The 18,636-nt window shown below is 36.6% G+C and overlaps 1 protein-coding gene across 1 annotated transcript in view; it reads left to right on the top strand.

The window, feature by feature from the left end:
* Window positions 1-15,050, top strand: part of ifih1 (interferon induced with helicase C domain 1) — a 36,358-nt gene extending 21,308 nt beyond the window's left edge. Inside the window, exons 8-16 of the mRNA XM_055216276.2 lie at window positions 538-639; window positions 1,066-1,189; window positions 6,200-6,415; window positions 6,542-6,798; window positions 8,256-8,405; window positions 8,500-8,661; window positions 8,787-8,980; window positions 9,079-9,172; window positions 12,805-15,050. Coding sequence (XP_055072251.2) covers window positions 538-639; window positions 1,066-1,189; window positions 6,200-6,415; window positions 6,542-6,798; window positions 8,256-8,405; window positions 8,500-8,661; window positions 8,787-8,980; window positions 9,079-9,172; window positions 12,805-12,990 — 1,485 coding nt within the window. The 3' untranslated portion in view covers window positions 12,991-15,050. The remainder of the gene's footprint in view (window positions 1-537; window positions 640-1,065; window positions 1,190-6,199; window positions 6,416-6,541; window positions 6,799-8,255; window positions 8,406-8,499; window positions 8,662-8,786; window positions 8,981-9,078; window positions 9,173-12,804) is intronic.
* The last annotated feature ends 3,586 nt before the right edge of the window (window positions 15,051-18,636 follow it).

The raw sequence follows: 18,636 nt of genomic DNA, 5'->3' as shown, positions 1-18,636 counted from the left end.
ATGCGAAAAAAAAGTGTACTATATTTTTCTAGTATGAGATAAACTTCAACCATATACACAGTGCCCACCCAATGTCAAAAACACACGTACAGGAAACCACTTATGCACATAGGAGATAACTACAGTAAAAGAGTCTCCTTTTCCTGAATTAACACTTTCCGAACGTTTTTTTTTCACACATACCCCTCTCCAACATCTCAAATCTCTCTAACTAATCTACAAGCTGTTTCCAATGTTCCACATGGCCCCAGCGCCCGAGGACACATAAACCTCTGCATGCCTTGCATGCTTTTCTGTCCAGAAGAAGAATTATTTAAAGCTTTATTTAGACCCTGCGTTTCCATTATTACTATGTTTTACCATGAATCTGTAGCAGTGATTTGCTTGTTTCTCTGGGTAGCAGTATTGTTCAGGGTCAATGTGTTTGACCCGAGCACTTTCATGTGTCGGACAGAGGTGCTTTGGAGTGTAACTGTGGTCATCTGTTATTCATCTGGAGTTCATCAGTATGTGTCTCATTATATTGATGTATTACAGATCTGCGGAAATCTGGACGCCTTTACAATTAAAACAAAAAATTCTGAGGAGGAGCCAAAAAAGCCTTATAAAAGGATTGCAATAGCAGAAGAGAGGAAGGAGGTATTTCCGCTCATGTCTCATAATTTCCAAAAAAAGTTGGATAGGTGAAGTGTCTGATTTCTGTGTCATTACCAAAGACTCTCTAATATTGGTCTGTATGGTCTAAAACGGGTCAGGGCATGGCAGATTGGGCTGTTTAATACTAAATAATTACACATAAATTATTTCATTTCTGTTAGCGACATAGAAATTAAACACTTTCTTTTTCATTACGCTTTTAACACTAATTGCTTTTAAAAGTAAGCAACCACCTAACAACCATAAATAACATCCTAGCAACATTTAGGAAATCTTAGAAATTTAAAAATCTGCTTATTTTTATGATTTTATATTAAACTAAACACCAATATGTGAGTTACTTCATTTAATAAAGAGATGCAATATTGTAAAATATGTAAAGTGGTTTGTTTCTGTATCATGTTAAAGGATCCATTTGGAGACGTCATCAAAAAAATTATGGATGAAATCCACACACATGCCGAGCTGAAGCCTCTCTGTGAACCTGGCACACAAAACTATGAACAATGGGTTGTACAGAAAGAGCAAAATGGTAAGACAACTCGAGCTTTACCAAAGATATTAAATATATTCAACAAGATGCATCACTGGTATTAATCTGAATGGTCAGTATGGCCGCTCTAGTCATGCCTTCCAGTAAAAAGAGCCAATCACCAACTGTTAAAAAATATCATTGGGGGGGAAGGACTTTGCACATGCACAGTATCTGACCGATCAAGTCTTGAATCAGCAAGACCGGAAGACATTGCAAATATGGCGGGGCGCACTGACACGACTTCCTTATAAAGACTTTGGTATTACTTTGCAGAATACAATCGAAGGATAAATGCAGTTTTTTATTTCCTTATATATATGCAGGATATGGAAAGTTGTTTACGTTCCAGACAAAAAAAAGATTTACATAATGACTCTAGTAGAACTAATTTATCAAAACTATCTGTGCAACACAAAGTAGGCATGAACTTTTTAGAAATTAAATGCTTGCAATGCAGCCTATTAATCCCTATAAAAACACTACAAAACCAAGGAAAAAATCTATTAATGGCACATAGAAGAAATAACTAGACATAACAAAACTGTGATCGGACAACTACTGATAAATATTTAAGGGACACAAAAGAGAGACACAAATATTTTGTGTGAAATCAGAAAAAAATACATAGCCTACATTATAATAATCGCTTTAATAAATACACATCATTAAAATTCAAGTGATTTTTAACAATTTGAGCGCAAGAAGATGTTAAAGTGAGCTGTTTTCTGTGCACACAGACATACACATACTCCAATGGTAACGCAGTTAAAAGCACACGCACAGAGAGGCACTTTTTTTTAAAAAAAGAGCGTGAACATGGAATCTCTCTTCGCATTACAGGACAAAACAATTATCTTATACCACAGTCTTCTCATGAAAACGATCAGTTATTAGGTCTTAAATGAACGTAAACAGTTCAGAAAGAAGTCAGTAGGCTATCTGGGTCCGTGTTTATCTGGTCTTAAAGAGACAGTACATAAATCTGCTTATGTTTGTGTCATTATGTTAGTCAAACATAAAAGACATAAGCAAATCACTTCTATAGCTTTAAAAAATATATATAATCAGGGTGCGATTTGTGAAAAAAACAGAGGGGGGGATGTTTTCATAGGCGTCGATTTCGGCGACGGTGGGTACCCACCATATTTCGTCATGAGTCATTTTGTACCCACCACTAGTTTTAACTTTTTTGATTGTTTTCAGTGGTTATGAAGAGCAATATGAGAGAGAAATTTGGTAATTATTGTCCGACCTAAACAAAAATCCATTATAATATTATTATTTTTAAAAATATTTTTCTAATTTAAATATTTCTAATATTCAGAAATGCGCTCCCCACTCACGAGCTCTGATCGGAACAAACCCGAACCTCACTGTCTGCTGAACTTGCGCAGAAACATAAAAATATAACCAGCTTGTCAAAATAGTTTTAAAACTAAAGATTTATACTATTTTAGCACAAATTATGAGCTTATTGACGATTTTTTATAATTCTTGACATAATGCGTCTCTGTCCACAGCACATTTTAAAACATTTTAATTCATAAAATAAATCATGAGAACATGAACTCATCACTGCATTTGCAGGAATTGTAAAATCTTTTTTCTTATTAACTCATGAAGCAGCCTAACGCAATATTTTTACTGTAATAGCTTTTTTTTTCCCCACACATATGAACTTTGATCATGCACAACGAAAAAACACGCAATAATTAAATCTTGAATGGCAAAACTATATGGCACAATGTAGTGTCAACTTAAACATAAATATGAACAATGTATTGATTGCAAAGTTAAACCATTACAGTAGAAACCGTTTTAATGCTGCTTTTAAAGTAATAACATTAACTTTACACCGCGATGCTTTACAGTGATTTACAGTGAAATTATAGAAAAGTCAGATGCATTATGTGTTAGTCACTTTAGCCTCATTTGCGCAAACTGGACGCGCCCGCGCCTCGCTAAACGCCTCACCGGCATTTATCATGTGTGTAACTTCTGCCATTCTCAATGGTGTGACTGGGACACTAACTCTGCTTGTCATCATAAACAGATAATCAGATTGTGATCTTTATTCCCGCTTTATTAATATGCGGCTGAATATGCTGCATTTCATCTTTTCGACACACAGCTCCATAACCATCTCGCAAGTGTTGATAGGCTATTACTCGTGAGATGTAACCTGGTCTGTAACCAATCAGATAGCGCCGTGGGCGGGGCATTGATCAAGTCTTCAGAGTGGTGAATACAGAAATGCTGCGCGGCAGCTGTATCAGAGCCAGCCAAAGTAGCGCATTTTAAAACAAAATTGACTTTAATCAAACCACGGATCCGTGATAAGTTTTGTGATCCGTCTCGCCACTAGTGTAGTAGCACTGATCACTTTGAGAGAGGGATAAATTTATCCCCACCGGGGATAAAAATAATTAAGCAGAGGCAGGGATACATTGACCAGAAAGGGGGAAATCCCACGCATCCCCCCCGGCAAATCGCACCCTGTATATAATTATATTTAATTTATAAAATGAAGACAGTGTTATTTGATTCTAAATCTATGAAAGTCATAGGTTGTATATTAGGAATGCACTGATACAAAATTTATATGCCAATCATCCCAATATTCAATTACTTAGAATGACATCTACCAATATCAACAGATAATACTTTTTACTCCTTGTTTCAAATTATTATATCATAATAAAGTCCTAGAATTGCAGAGCGTCCAAAATGAAATTCTGTTGTCATTGTTATCAAAGTCTTTTTAAAGGGGCCATGTCACTTTTTTTAGATGTCAAATAAATCTTTGGTGTCCCCAGAGCACATATGTACCGAGGAGGATTAGGGCCAGGGTAAAATAAAATAATAAAACCATCTTGAGATTAAAGTCATAAAAATGCGAGATTAAAGTCATTATTTAATGAGAAAAAAGTCCGAATAAATATAATTTAGAGAATAAAGTCGTTATGTTTCAAGAATGAAGTCAATATATTCAGTTTCGGCTTATTCTTTACTTTGTAACGACTTGATTCGCGTTAAATAACGACTTGATTCGCGTTAAATAACGACTTGATTCGCGTTAAATAACGACTTGATTCGCGTTAAATAACGACTTGATTCGCGTTAAATAACGACTTGATTCGCGTTAAATAACGACTTGATTCGCGTTAAATAACGACTTGATTCGCGTTAAATAACGACTTGATTCGCGTTAAATAACGACTTGATTCGCGTTAAATAACGACTTGATTCGCGTTAAATAACGACTTGATTCGCGTTAAATAACGACTTGATTCGCGTTTAATAACGACTTGATTCGCGTTTAATAACGACTTGATTCGCGTTTAATAACGACTTGATTCGCGTTAAATAACGACTTGATTCGCGTTAAATAACGACTTGATTCGCGTTAAATAACGACTTGATTCGCGTTAAATAACGACTTGATTCGCGTTAAATAACGACTTGATTCGCGTTAAATAACGACTTGATTCGCGTTAAATAACGACTTGATTCGCGTTAAATAACGACTTGATTCGCGTTAAATAACGACTTGATTCGCGTTAAATAACGACTTGATTCGCGTTAAATAACGACTTGATTCGCGTTAAATAACGACTTGATTCGCGTTTAATAACGACTTGATTCGCGTTTAATAACGACTTGATTCGCGTTAAATAACGACTTGATTCGCGTTAAATAACGACTTGATTCGCGTTAAATAACGACTTGATTCGCGTTAAATAACGACTTGATTCGCGTTAAATAACGACTTGATTCGCGTTAAATAACGACTTGATTCGCGTTAAATAACGACTTGATTCGCGTTAAATAACGACTTGATTCGCGTTAAATAACGACTTGATTCGCGTTAAATAACGACTTGATTCGCGTTAAATAACGACTTGATTCCCGTTAAATAACGACTTGATTCCCGTTAAATAACGACTTGATTCCCCTTAAATAACGACTTGATTCCCCTTAAATAACGACTTGATTCTCGTCAAATAACGACTTTATTCTCGTTAAATAACGACTTTATTCTCTAAATTATATTTATTCTGACTTTTTTCTCATTAAATAATGACTTTATTCTCGCATTTTGATGACTTTAATCGGGATGGTTTTGTTTTTTTGTTTTAGCTTGGCCCTAATCCTCCTTGGTACATATGGGAAGTTTTATCTCAAAATACCATATAAATAATTTATAGCATGTTAAACTTGCCACTTTGTAGGTGTGTGCAAAAATGTGCCGTTTTGGGTGTGTCCTTTTAAATGCAAATGAGCTGATGAAATTCAAACACTGATCACAATGATGGTCGTTTGTTGTAATTGAAACTTAATTGTGCTGTGAATTATTCTCTCTCTCTCTCTCTCTCTCTCTCTCTCTCTGCATTAAATGGCAGTGCTGTGATTGGATAATGCAGATTAAGGGGTGGTATTATTATAGTAAGATCTCCTTATGACATCATAAGGAGAGCCAAATTTCAACAACCTATTTTTCATGTGCTTATAGAGAATGGTTTCCCAAAACTAAGTTACTGGGTTGATCTTTTTCACATTGTCTAGGTTGATAGAAGCACCAGGGACCCAATCATAGCACTTAAACATGGAAAAGGTCAGATTTTCATGCCATGGCCCCTGTAAGGAAGTCGTGCCATTATGTTTGCAATGCCTCCAGGTCTTGTTACAAGACTGTCATATACTGCGCATGCACAAAGTCCCTCCAACAGGGCACGTCATTCTATAACAGTTGATGATTGGCTCTCTTTACAGGAAGGCGGGACTAGAGTGGCCATATTGACCATTGCAATCTCCTGCATTTATATCATGATGCATCTTGGTAATATTAAATATCTTCATTGTCACCCATTAAAAAAAAAAAATCACACAGCATGAGTTCTGATGCTTTTTCCCGCCCCTTTGAATTGCCAGGATATAATCTGCCCTGATCATTGACTGTTTTTAAAAATATATATATCTAACAGGTATGTGTTTGTTTCTCAACAGCTGCTAAAGAAGAGAACCAGAAGGTCCGCGTGTGTGCAGAGCATCTCCGTCAATACAACGAGGCTCTTCATCAGAGTAACACCCTACGCATGTCAGACGCTTTCTGCTTTCTCGACAAATATCACACAGAAGAGCTCAAGACAAAATCCACTCCTGATAGTGAAGATAATATTACGATCACAGACACAGAGCGATTCCTCTTCAATTTGTTTAAAGGTAAATAATCACAACAACTCATCCAGCAGATGTTCTCCAGAATCTAGCAAAGCTTCAGCAAATGCACAGATTTTAGCCTTTAATTTCTCTCTAATGTCCCTTATGCTCTTTTCTTTTGCACAACAGACAAAAAAGCAAAGCTGCAGGAGCTGATGGGAAAGCCGCAATATGAAAATAATATTCTAGCGCAGCTAAAAGCAAACATCCTGAAGGAATTTAGCAGCAGGGAGAAGGCGAGAGGCATCATGTTCACACAGACTCGTCTCAGCGCCATCGCGCTCTGCCAATGGATTCAAGAAAACCCCAAGTTTGATGAAATTGGAGTCAGAGCCAAATATCTGATTGGTGGAGGAGATCAGAGCCTGGTGAAACCAATGACCCCTGTAAGAGCCATCTTAAACTCAGTGACTTATTTTTCTGCTTTTGGGTTTAACTAACATCTGTTTCAGCCAAACAGATGACACAGAACAATAAATGACTTTACTGTATCCTTATGTTTCTTTTAAAAAAGCAACAATCATGTTCACAGTAATGTTTTCTGACATGCTTAACAGCAAAAATGTGACGCACATGTTTTTTGCTTAAAGCATTTAATTTCTGTCATGCCACAGAATGCTAGCTTAAAGGATTAGTCCATTTTCTTAAAAAAATCCAAATAATTTACTCACCACCATGTCATCAAAAATGTTGATGTCTTTCTTTGTTCAGTCGAGAAGAACTGGAGGAAGACGAGAAGTTGTGGTTTAAACGTGCATATTTTTTATTTTTCTTGCATGATTTTATAATCCCCACATTTTTGTATAAAAAGTCATATATATCTTAGCAGAAAGTTGAAAAATGTTGCATTTACTTCACACATGCGCAGCCATGCCCCCTGTTGTCATGGGAATGTTAGGAAGTGACGTAATTACGCGACATGAACATCAATGAAAAGCTGCAAACAGTTTTTGCAAGTTCACACAGTTTTTGCATGTTCCTGCAATTTTGGCAATTTCCCGCAATTTCAATAAACTTACAAAAATATCCCACATATTCCATCACATTTTTAAAGGGGACAGAGAATGAAAAACCATTTTACATTGTCTTTGTTGAATAATGGTAGTCTACTCGCATTCACAAACATACAAAAAGTGTTAGAGATGCTAAACATCTCAGTCTCTAGAAATTCCTCTTTTAGAAATGTCAGCCAGAAAACAGCCCAATCTGAAAAACTGATGCTTATGACATCACAGGCATCTAACTGCCCCTCCACTTTAAAATAATTGGCTACATTTTTTGAGTGGCAGCAAAGTCAGCCAATCAGTAATGAGATTGCAAGTTAAGCCAGTAGGGGGAGCCAAATAGGTGCAAAACCACTTGTTTAAAATTCCCCCACCCTAATAGAGCTATCTGAGAGGGGTTTTTATGAAGCTTCTAAGGCATTACAGACCCAAACAAAAATTTTTTGGTCTACATGTCACATCACAGAACAAGGATAAATACCCCGTTCAATCATTCTATGTCACCTTTAAAGAAAAAGTTGCCGCAAGATCAAGGATTTTTGCCTGCAACAATCATAAAAAAGTCTGCATTTTTCTGGAAGGACTGGTTAATGATATGAGTATGACAAAAAAAGTCCCGCCCTGCACATTGACGCGATTGGTTACAATTTTGTGATATAAAAAACATAGGCTCTTTAAACCACATGGTTTATCTTAAAACATATTGAAAACACCACATAGTCATAACAACATTAAAAACTTGATTTTCCCCACAGGTGGACTTTAAACTTGTTTAAACTACAAATATTTTTAAAATAATTGCTGTTCTCACCTTATCGGCTATTTGACTCTGTCTACAGGCGGAGCAGAGGGATGTGTTAAACAAGTTTCACGAAGGTGAGATTAACCTGCTGATCGCCACCACTGTGGCAGAAGAGGGGCTGGACATCGCAGACTGTAATTTTGTCATACGCTATGGCCTCGTGACCAATGAGATCGCCATGATTCAGGTGTGGTCATACTATCAGCCTCATTTATGTAAAGAGAGACACATATTGTGATGCACATCTTAACTGAGATGTTGTGATGTTTTCCTCTTTGCAGGCCAGAGGTCGAGGGCGAGCTGAGGACAGCAGTTACACGCTAGTGGCCGAGTCGGGATCTGGCGTGGCAGAGAGAGAGAGCGTTAATGAATACAGGGAGAAAATGATGAGCAAAGCCATCGCCAAAGTGTGCAAGATGAATCGAGCCGACTATGAGAAGAAAGTGAGATTCAACTTTTGTTCTTCAGTACAGCACTACACATAACCCTGCATCTATATTAATATTGCTTACGCTTTATGTCAGTGTTAACATAAATAATCCAGATTTTTTTTTTTTTTTTTGAGTAGATCAAAGAGTTTCAAACCCAGGCCATATTGGAGGAGAAGCTCAAAACGAAGAAGAAACAGCAGAAGGGAATGATAAAAGAACCTCCATCTCAAATCAGTCTGAGCTGCAGACAGTGCGCTGTGTTTGTTTGCTCTGGAGAAGACATTGAGATCATCGAAAACATGCACCATGTCAACGTCAGCGAGACGTTCAGGTAAAACAAGAGTCATTAAATATGGTTTAATTGTCTGTTTGTGTATGAACCTGATGATGAAGAAGATAGTAATGATAAATCTGTTGTTGACTCGGCAGCACGCTGTTTATAAGACGAGAGAACGTCTCACTGCAGGAGAGACAGCTGGACTATGAGACCAACGGCGTCATCGCATGTAAAAAATGTGGAGGGGTCGGTATTGACTTCACTTTTTACATTTAGGCATTTACCATGCACTTTTGTCTAAAGCGACTTACAAAGATTACGAATAAGGATGCATAACGATTAATCGCGATAATCTATAGCAGAGTAGGGGTTTTTGTTTACATCATATATTTGTGTGAACTCTGTATAATAACTTTGTATAAATAAATGCACACACATGCATGTATATATGTAAGAAATGTTTACATTTGTCATTATATACATTTGTATATTTATAATTTATAATATATATATATTTTTTTTTTCTTAAAATTATACATGTATGTGTGCATATTTATATATATATATTATACACAGTTCACATACATTTATGATGTAAACAAAAACTTTTGTTCTGCTGTGGATTGATCGCAATTAATCGTTGTGCAACCCTAATTAGGAAACAATAAAAGCGATGTGTCATAGGGAGGCAATAGTACAAAAGATGCCTATAACAAGATACAAGTTTTCGCCAGAAAAGAAAGAGTTAGTTTATGTCGGCGCACTGAATCCTTTACAAGAACCAGAGTCGACTACACCTCGATACCCACCGAGCGTCATCAAAAACCGGTTGAGTAAGGGAGACGGGGAAGAGACTGCATCAGCCATCTCCCTCATTCCTGTCTAGGCTTCATACTACTCCCTTACTCGACACCCTATTCCTCGGAAACCTCAGGAGGAGGGTCGAGCGAGTGAACATTGCGATACTTATCTTTTACTCTTAACTCTGTGTTTGGGAATTAATAGCCCGATATGGGGTTTTATTAGTCTTGTTTTAGAGTTATGGCCTCGTTTAGTGGACTTTTTTATGAATAAAGGAAAAGAAATGCGGTCAATATCTATGTCAAGTATTTGTGGAAGAGATGGATTTTTAATAGTTTTTCCATTCAGAAAAACTTCTTTCAGTTATAGCTAAGAGTTAACATTTTCTTGACTGTCACATATTGAGTGCAGATGTATTAGGTGAGAAAATGGGTCATGCATAACAACATTAAACAACTGAAATATACAGAGCCACAGTGGCAGAGCTGCAGCACTCCTTGATCCTTTTACAGGATCATAAATGCAACATAAATTGGTTCATTTATAATTATTTTTCATGGTCTCTATACTCTGTGCAAATAGCATCGCTTCTTGTTAAACGCTGTAGTTCCACCCACCAATGTCTGGTTTTTAAAATAAAGTTAAAAATGACACACAGAATTCAATATCTTCGGTTAGTCAGACAGAAGTGAGTAAGATCTGGCTTTGACGCAATGTCCACGGTTCAAATCCGTCTTTTGATGGCCTCGCTCTTCTCTCTTTTTCTATCACATATCACATCAAAACTTAATTTAATTCTATTTTCAATAAGACAATTTTCAAAAAGTGGAAATTAAGTGCCCAAAGAGTGTTTATTCAGATTTAAAGTGTTTATGAGTCAGTGCAGAAAGGCCTTTTTATTCTCCCAATAATGCAGCATCCATTTTTAATAAATATAATCCTTTACTCTCAAGGTACAGAAATACTGAGGTGCAACTAGTATCTGCCAATATAAAGTATAGATAACTGCGGAGGCTGAACTCGTGTCCTCGTCACAAGCTGGGTTTCCATTACCCCAATTTTATGCGCATTTTTGAGGTTTCACATAAGAAACGAGTAATGAAAACCCCAAATTTCTAAAAAAAAAATCCTTAATTCACAATAAACGTTTACGCTCTCTTGAGGTGGTTTTTGACTTATGCGAAAAAGAGTAAATGTGAATAATGGGAGATAGAAACACATTTGCTGAATAATCATGACATAGCAAAACATTAAACCCACGTGACTGATCGTCTTATATTGGGCTCGACGTCGTCGCAATGCCCTTGCTACTAGGGCCTGCATTTCTTCAGTGTATAGCATTTAGTTTGGCAATTACAAGCTGCCCTGCTGCCCTACTATCAATTTATAACTTGCCCAATCATAAACTAAATGCAGTCATGTCTCAATTTTCTACGCATGCCTTGTTTAAATTACTGTTGGTTACTAGATTACCAATACCATCGTCATTCGCTCGAACAACTTGATGGAAACGCACCTAGTTTACATTTGTTTGTTTTTCTTTTTTTGCGAAATTTGAAAATATTCGCTTCACGTTTCGATGGAAACTCAGCTACAGGCGCTTAACAATCTGCCAAAAGTCTAAAGTGAATTTTACATGCAGACACATCAAGAGAGTTTAATTTTAATTCATTTAGAGAGGAAATTAAAAAGATTTACAGACGTCATAGCTGATTACATCCATATACACTCTAAAAAACAAAAGGTGCTATATAGCACCAAAACAGTTGCTTTGGATCGTAACGATACACTCTAAAAAAACAAACGGTGCTATATAGCACCAAAACAATTGCTTTGGATCGTAACGATAGAAGAACCATTTTAGTGCCATATAGCACCGGTGAAGAACCAGTGAAGCACCAGTGAAGCACCTGTGTAGAACCATATAGTGCTATGTAGAACCATATGTGGTGCTATATGGCCCCTTTATGGTTCTACACTGGTGCTTCACTGGTGCTTCACTGGTGCTTCACTGGTTCTTCACTGGTTCTTCACCGGTGCTATATGGCACTAAAATGGTTCTTCTATCGTTACGATCCAAAGCAATTGTTTTGGTGCTATATAGCACCGTTTGTTTTTTTAGAGTGTACACAGCACCCCCAACCTAAAACATCTTCCCGCACCCCTGCAAACCAGTAAAAAAAACTCCTATCAAAGATCAAATTTAGATTTACAAGAAAAATTGTACACACTCCCTTTTAGGGTTGAAGATATACACCGTGTGCACAATTACTAGGCAGGTTGTATTTTTGAGGATTACTTTTGTTATTGTACAACTAAAGTGCTCTTGGTCAATTCAAAATGTTAACAAACCCTCAAACCTGAACATTTATGTAGTAAAAGGGAAGTTTTGTCTTTCTTAAGAGAATATTTCTATGTACACCGTTATTAGGCAACTATTAGTGTACAGAATTATTATGCAACTAAATAAAAAAATAAAGATTTTCCCATCTCACTTGTTTTTTTCACCTGTTAAAGTGAGAATAATAAACAAACTCTACATTTACAAATAAACATTTCTGAAATAAAAAAAAAAATAAAACTCAGTGACCAATATACTCTTGAAAAGATGCAAACCTTTTCCTGTACCACTGCTTAAAGAAAGTGTTTTCTACCCTACAGGCAGGCAGGCACTGACAGGTATTATTAAAGACGAGCTAGCTGGACCTTTGTGGGTTAAAAATGGAAATAAAAAACAACTCTCAGACCTACTGAACATTTTTAGAAGATACTTTCTTCAAGCAAGTGAGATGGGAAAATCTTTGTTTTTTATGTAGTTGCATAATAATTCTGCACACTAATAGTTGCCTAATAACGATGTACATATAAATATTCTCTTAAGAAAGACAAAACTTCCCTTTTACGACATAAATGTTCAGATTTGAGGGTTTGTTAACATTTTGAGTTGACCAGGAGCACTGTAGTTGTACAGTACCGGGAGTAATCCTCAAAGACACAACTTGCCTAATAGTTGTGCACACCGTGTACTTAAGTACCATATGCATTCATTTTAAATGTTTTGTCTCATTCATACACAGCCGTGGGGTTCAATGATGCTGTATAAAAGCATGGAGTGTCCCTGTCTCCACATCAAGAACTTTGTGGTCACATACAAATCTAAGAAGAAAACGTACAACAAATGGACCGAGCTGCCCATACACTTCTCTTCATTTGATTACACGCAACACGCAGATCTCGGGGATGAGGACAGTGACATTGAATGAACCCAAACTTCAGAAGAAGGATTGAAATCATCTCTGACACAATGAAATCATCTGTGAGATGCAGAAACTATCAAGTCTGTTCTGTTGCATGCACTGTGTCTTTCATCAAACTGTTCAGTTTCCTCATTTTTATCATCCAAAGCTTTTGTTTTGATTCGGATATTAACATTTAGATAACTTACTTTTCTGATGATTTACTAAAAATTAAAAATACTTTGTGCATCTGCTGAGCAAAACGCTTGTTTTCAGGTGTTGTTTACATTGCACCCAATTCTGATAATTGTGACTGTGAAATCCAGGCTAAAGAAGACTCATAATTTATTATTAAGAGCAACAAGTTTGATTTAATCATTAATTTCAATATTTGATATAATCTTACTTTTCACAGAATGTTCTTTACATTTTGTAGGGTGATGATTACAGTATATGAAGAAAACATCACAGAACGTGCTTTAAGCGATACTCAAGGCAAATATCATAATTACCCCATAATTTACTCACCCTCAAGTAATCTGGGAAACATATGTACATCATCTTTCATACAAGCACATTTGGAGTTATTTTAGTACTGTAAATGTACTTGCTCTTCCAAGCTTTATAAATTGTAGAAAACAGGGATCAGGGAACAACTTCTGACTTTAAACCCCAAAAGTGCATTCATCCTTTACAGAGGTAATCCACACGACTCAAATGAGTTAATGAAAGTATTTTGCGGGAAATCAATTAGGGATGGCCACGGATATTCGAATATTCGATCGGCAATAATAATTCGAATTTAAAAAATGCTATTCGAAAATATATACACACAGAATATAAGTTTAGCTTGTTGTGGATATTTCCTAATTGTAAGCCTTCTGTGAAATTATGACAAAATGAAAAATACAAAACATGCATGTCTTAATTAACATAATTTAAATAAACGAATATTCGAATATTCGTTCTTTATGAGCTAAAATATTCGAATAGTAAATTACTGGAAAATGCCCATCCCTAAAATCAATGCATGCAATATATTAAGAAAAACACATATTTTAAACGTTATAAACTATATTAACTAGCTTCCGGTCTTGACGCCATTTTGGACTCATGCCATTCACAAGAATCACTGTGCAATGTACCAATGGCACCAATGACTGTTTGGTCAGTTTCCTATATCAGTAGGGCTGGGCAAAAAAAGCGATTTTTCGATTAATCAGATTTTTTTACATGGTCGATTCGAAATCGATTCTCAAGGCCGCGAATCGCTTTTTTAAATATTTATTTCCGCAAACATTGAACGTAAGATTAACGTTAATCTAATTACTAGTCTTCTCCAGTATATTTCACCCTCTTTTTTGCCTTGTGCAATGTTACCAAGGAGCGAGAGGCGAGCCTGTCATTCATTCATTCAGTGCTTAAAATGACGGTTTCAGGTGCTTCATCGACATTGATGCCACCTTCACATAAAAAGTCAGAGGTATAGAAGCATTTTAGACTTCGCAAGCAAGACGACGACACTAGTGTTGTGGCTTTTAATTTCTTTTTATTAATTACCCACTTGTAAACTTCTGTCGAATCGAGAATCGAGTATAAAAAACTACCTGAGAATCGGAATCAGATCGAGAATCGAAATCGAATAGATTTGGTAGCCTGTGAATCGAAATCGAATCGATCTGGAACATCTGAATCGATACCCAGCCCTATATATCAGTGCTATTGTAATGACTGTACATCAACATGTTAATGACATCATCCATAATTCCCACAAATTTTGCACTGAGCCCTGTGATGGACTGGCAAGCTGTCTTGCGGGGTGTTTCTCTGCCTTTGCCTAAGATAGGGTTACAAGCGGTGGTGGAAGATATCTCATAATATAGAGATAAACAGTTTAGATGATGAATGTATAAAGATTTTGCTGTAAATACAGCATATAGATTAAACCACTGTGATGCTATGCAATTACAGTCTATCAACAGCAGTGATTTATGCAAGCGCTCTGTATATGCCTGTACTGTATATGTGGGTCTCATACGTTGTGCTTTTTAAACTAAATAAATAAAAATGCAAATTGATGTATCATATGTTTACTCTCTTTTTTTTTGCATGAGCAATATTTATTGGTGATAATGAATCATGCATTAATGGGAAAAAATGGATCATCAGGGACAATCTCACACACCTGTTCAAGTGTTCTCATGAGGTATTGGCATCCTGAACAAACAGAACCTGACAGTTGTCATACTGCAAAACTTCCCTATCATTATGCATGACTTCAGTTCAGGAAAATGAACAGGTTTTGCCTGTTTCACACACAATACTTCCTATAAACACCTTCACTGCGAGTCAAAAGTTTGATATGCTCAACATTTCTTTATTGTCAGTGTTGTTGATACATGTGCAGACATTATGAATTTCAGAAGAGATCTTTTAAGAGTTTTACAAACTCAGCAAATTTGAGAGCAAAAGTTCAACATTATGAACTCAACATCAAATTGACCCAAATCCAGATTATTTTACATATACAATCTACATACATGTAAACAACTTTTGTCAGTGACTTCTGAGACAAAAATGAAACACATCTGACTCCCTTAAAGGCAGGGTATCACATTTGATCCTGAAACATTTATAGTTATGCTGGTTAAATGTCTCCTTGCATCCTGATAGCAATCACTGTGTTAAGTTGTTTAAAGGGGCGGTGAATTTGTCGATTTTATTGTTTTATACTGTTGTCTGATGTCTACTTATGATGTTCGCATGGTTTTTACATTCAAAAACATCAAAAGCAATAAGTAATACGCTATTTTGTAACATGGATTAGTGGCTGTCTTGAGAAATGGTTCGTTTGAAGGGGCGGGCCGCATTGAAGACTTGAACGTAAACACCCACTGCTATGATTGGACAGCTTCATTCCCCGTCATTACATGTAGGGAAATGTTTTAAAAAACATTAATGTGATAAAAATAGCAGCCGAACACAAATATGTTTGAGACACAAAAGATTCTGGGTGCTAAAGATGATACACATAAATGACAATACGTATATTAAAGAAGAAACAAAACTCGACGTGACTAAATTACCGTATAAAACACAGTAAGCGTGCATCCGAATCTAAACTGCGGCTAATAAATCCTTATCAATAACTTTGTATATTTCTATTGTGCTTGTGAGGTTGCTTTTACATTCACGTAATGTTAAATACCACAGTTATATGATAAAAAATAAGCTTTGTTGAGTGTTTGACCTTTCAAACACAATTCGCCTAAATTACCGTATACAACACAGTAAACGGGCATCAGAATCTAAACTGCGGTTGATAAATCCTTCCTTATAACTAACTTTGTATATTTCTACCTTTAAATTACAGTCGTATTGTTAAGTGTTGTACCTTTATTAATCGTTTAATGTTTTTAGTAAATTAAAACAGTCAAACAAACGTGTTTAGACACGGATGTTACAACAGGACACATTAAGCAATCTCTTTTAACAAAGCAATAGTAAAACGCAGTAACTTAAATAAAGTAAAATGTCTTACTGTGTATTATACTGCTGTGTCATTGTTGTCAGATCCAATATAAGTGGTGCTTCTGACTGAGTCTCTCTGCAAATCCAGCATCGACTTCTTTACAAATGAATCCATGTCCACAACGTTAACAAACACTTCCCATACCAGCTGGAACTTCTTCAAAAGCAAACTTTATCCAAGCATATTGCTAATGTTATGTTGCAAGCCTCCGAATTGAAGTATTTAGCTTCTGTTTTGTTCCCACGCGGTTCTTCCACAACCGAAAATGCGTTTCCATGGTATCATAACAGATCACCGCGTCAAAATAAAAGTCTCTCAGAAAAAATTTATTTAAAATTCATTTTGGTTACATTTGTCAATCTTTAAAGACATGTTTACTCGTTGAGACACACGTGTGTCACACAAAGCTGTAGGCGGGGCTACAAAAGTAGACTTGTCCTTTCGGTTATGGGGAGGTGTTTCAATTCAACTTTGACGTCATTGATTTCCGAATTCCTCACTGGAGTGTTTAGCTGCCTTGGTGCCAAAAACGGTTATATTTCAGTAGCACGGACGTTTTCAGTTCTGAAACTTGCAGGATGTTCATTTAAGTATGATGACCTCTTATATAACAAATTATCAAGTTAAAATTTAGTTTTTGATTCACTGCTCCTTTAAATGTATTTGGAGAAATTTATGTCATCTGTGAAAGGCGTAGGACCAAATAACGTTCAACCAATCATAGAGCTCGGTCCGAACGGACGTTGCCTTTTTTGTCCCTCAACCGTAAGCGTAATTTAAATGCCCACCACCAATGCAGCTAGTCCACGCAGACACCATACGTCATCGGCGCGTTTACGTGCCCCTTACCTCCTGTCTGTAAACCGAGAGAATAGCAATTTTTTCTGCTGAATTGACAACCTGCACAGGAGCCACAAAATGAAATACATTTTTTTATAACAACAACAGCAAAAACTGCCTGGATCAGCAAAGAGCAAAAACCCAAATGAACATCGGTAACTTTACTGCTTTACCACAAGATGCAAACAGCTGCAGGAGGCAAAAGGTCTGAAAGGGTTGTTGCACTGTTTATTTTGGTAAGGTAGGTACACGATATGTGTGTATTGAGATGGATTCATATATTCTACTTTGATGAGACATTGTGTTACTTATGAAATTTGTGTTTGTTCACGGATAAGCGTAATGATATAGTTACTACGTCTACACAAGCGAAAGTGTGCTTTAACTAATTCTGATGTAAACCAGTTGTTTATGTTGGTTATTTTGATAATGTTATTCATTTTGTACTGCAAAGTTTTCTCACTGGTGAATGAGACATGAGATGTGACCGTCTGATCTGTGCATGTTCAAGATAGCCACTGGACGCTGTAACGGAACAGGACCGCAACCCAAAAAAAAACAGAGCCGGACTCATTCCTGAGTCCCAAAGCACATCAGACCGAAGCCGTTTCTGGTCTGTTTTTAGGGATTGTTGCGGATATGTGCCAGCGCCGATCCAGCACCGCCTGATCATCAGTATCGGCTCAGATTCATTGCACCAAAATCATCTGGACCAAATCATAACCAAACACAGCTAATGTCTTTCGGTTACCTTTGGGAAAAGTGATCTGGGCCACATCTGTAAAATTATATAAATACTAAACTGATGGCAGTTAGATGTTTAAGCTGAAACCTCTATCTGGTTCACAATCAAAAAACGTCTCTAAGATAGAAACGGAGGCAAGGGGCTTAAAACGGATCCGGGCCAAATGTAATTGCTATCTGGGGTGTTTTGAAAGATGCGTGACTTTAGATGGCGATTTGAATGGAGGGTGGGATCATGATTTCATTGCTAGGCGGCTACCGTTTAAAAGGGGACATACCATGAAAATTTGACTTTTCCCATGTTTAAGTGCTATAAATGGGTCCCCAGTGCTTTCATTAACCTAAAAAATGTGAATAAGTTCAACCCAGTAACTTAGTTTTGGTAAACCATTCTCTACAAGCATGTGAAAAATAGGTCATTGAAATCCGGCTCCCCTGGAGATGTCAGAAGGGGATCTAATTATAATACCACCCCCTAATCTGGACTATCCAACCAATTTAGTGCATAGATCAACTCATTTGCATGTTAAAGGACACACCCAAAACGGTTTTTTGCA

Source organism: Misgurnus anguillicaudatus, chromosome 17 (genome assembly GCF_027580225.2).
Source record: "Misgurnus anguillicaudatus chromosome 17, ASM2758022v2, whole genome shotgun sequence".
Taxonomy (NCBI): domain Eukaryota; kingdom Metazoa; phylum Chordata; class Actinopteri; order Cypriniformes; family Cobitidae; genus Misgurnus; species Misgurnus anguillicaudatus.
The sequence above is the reverse complement of the archived record's forward strand: the minus strand, read 5'-3'. Positions and strand labels throughout refer to the sequence as shown.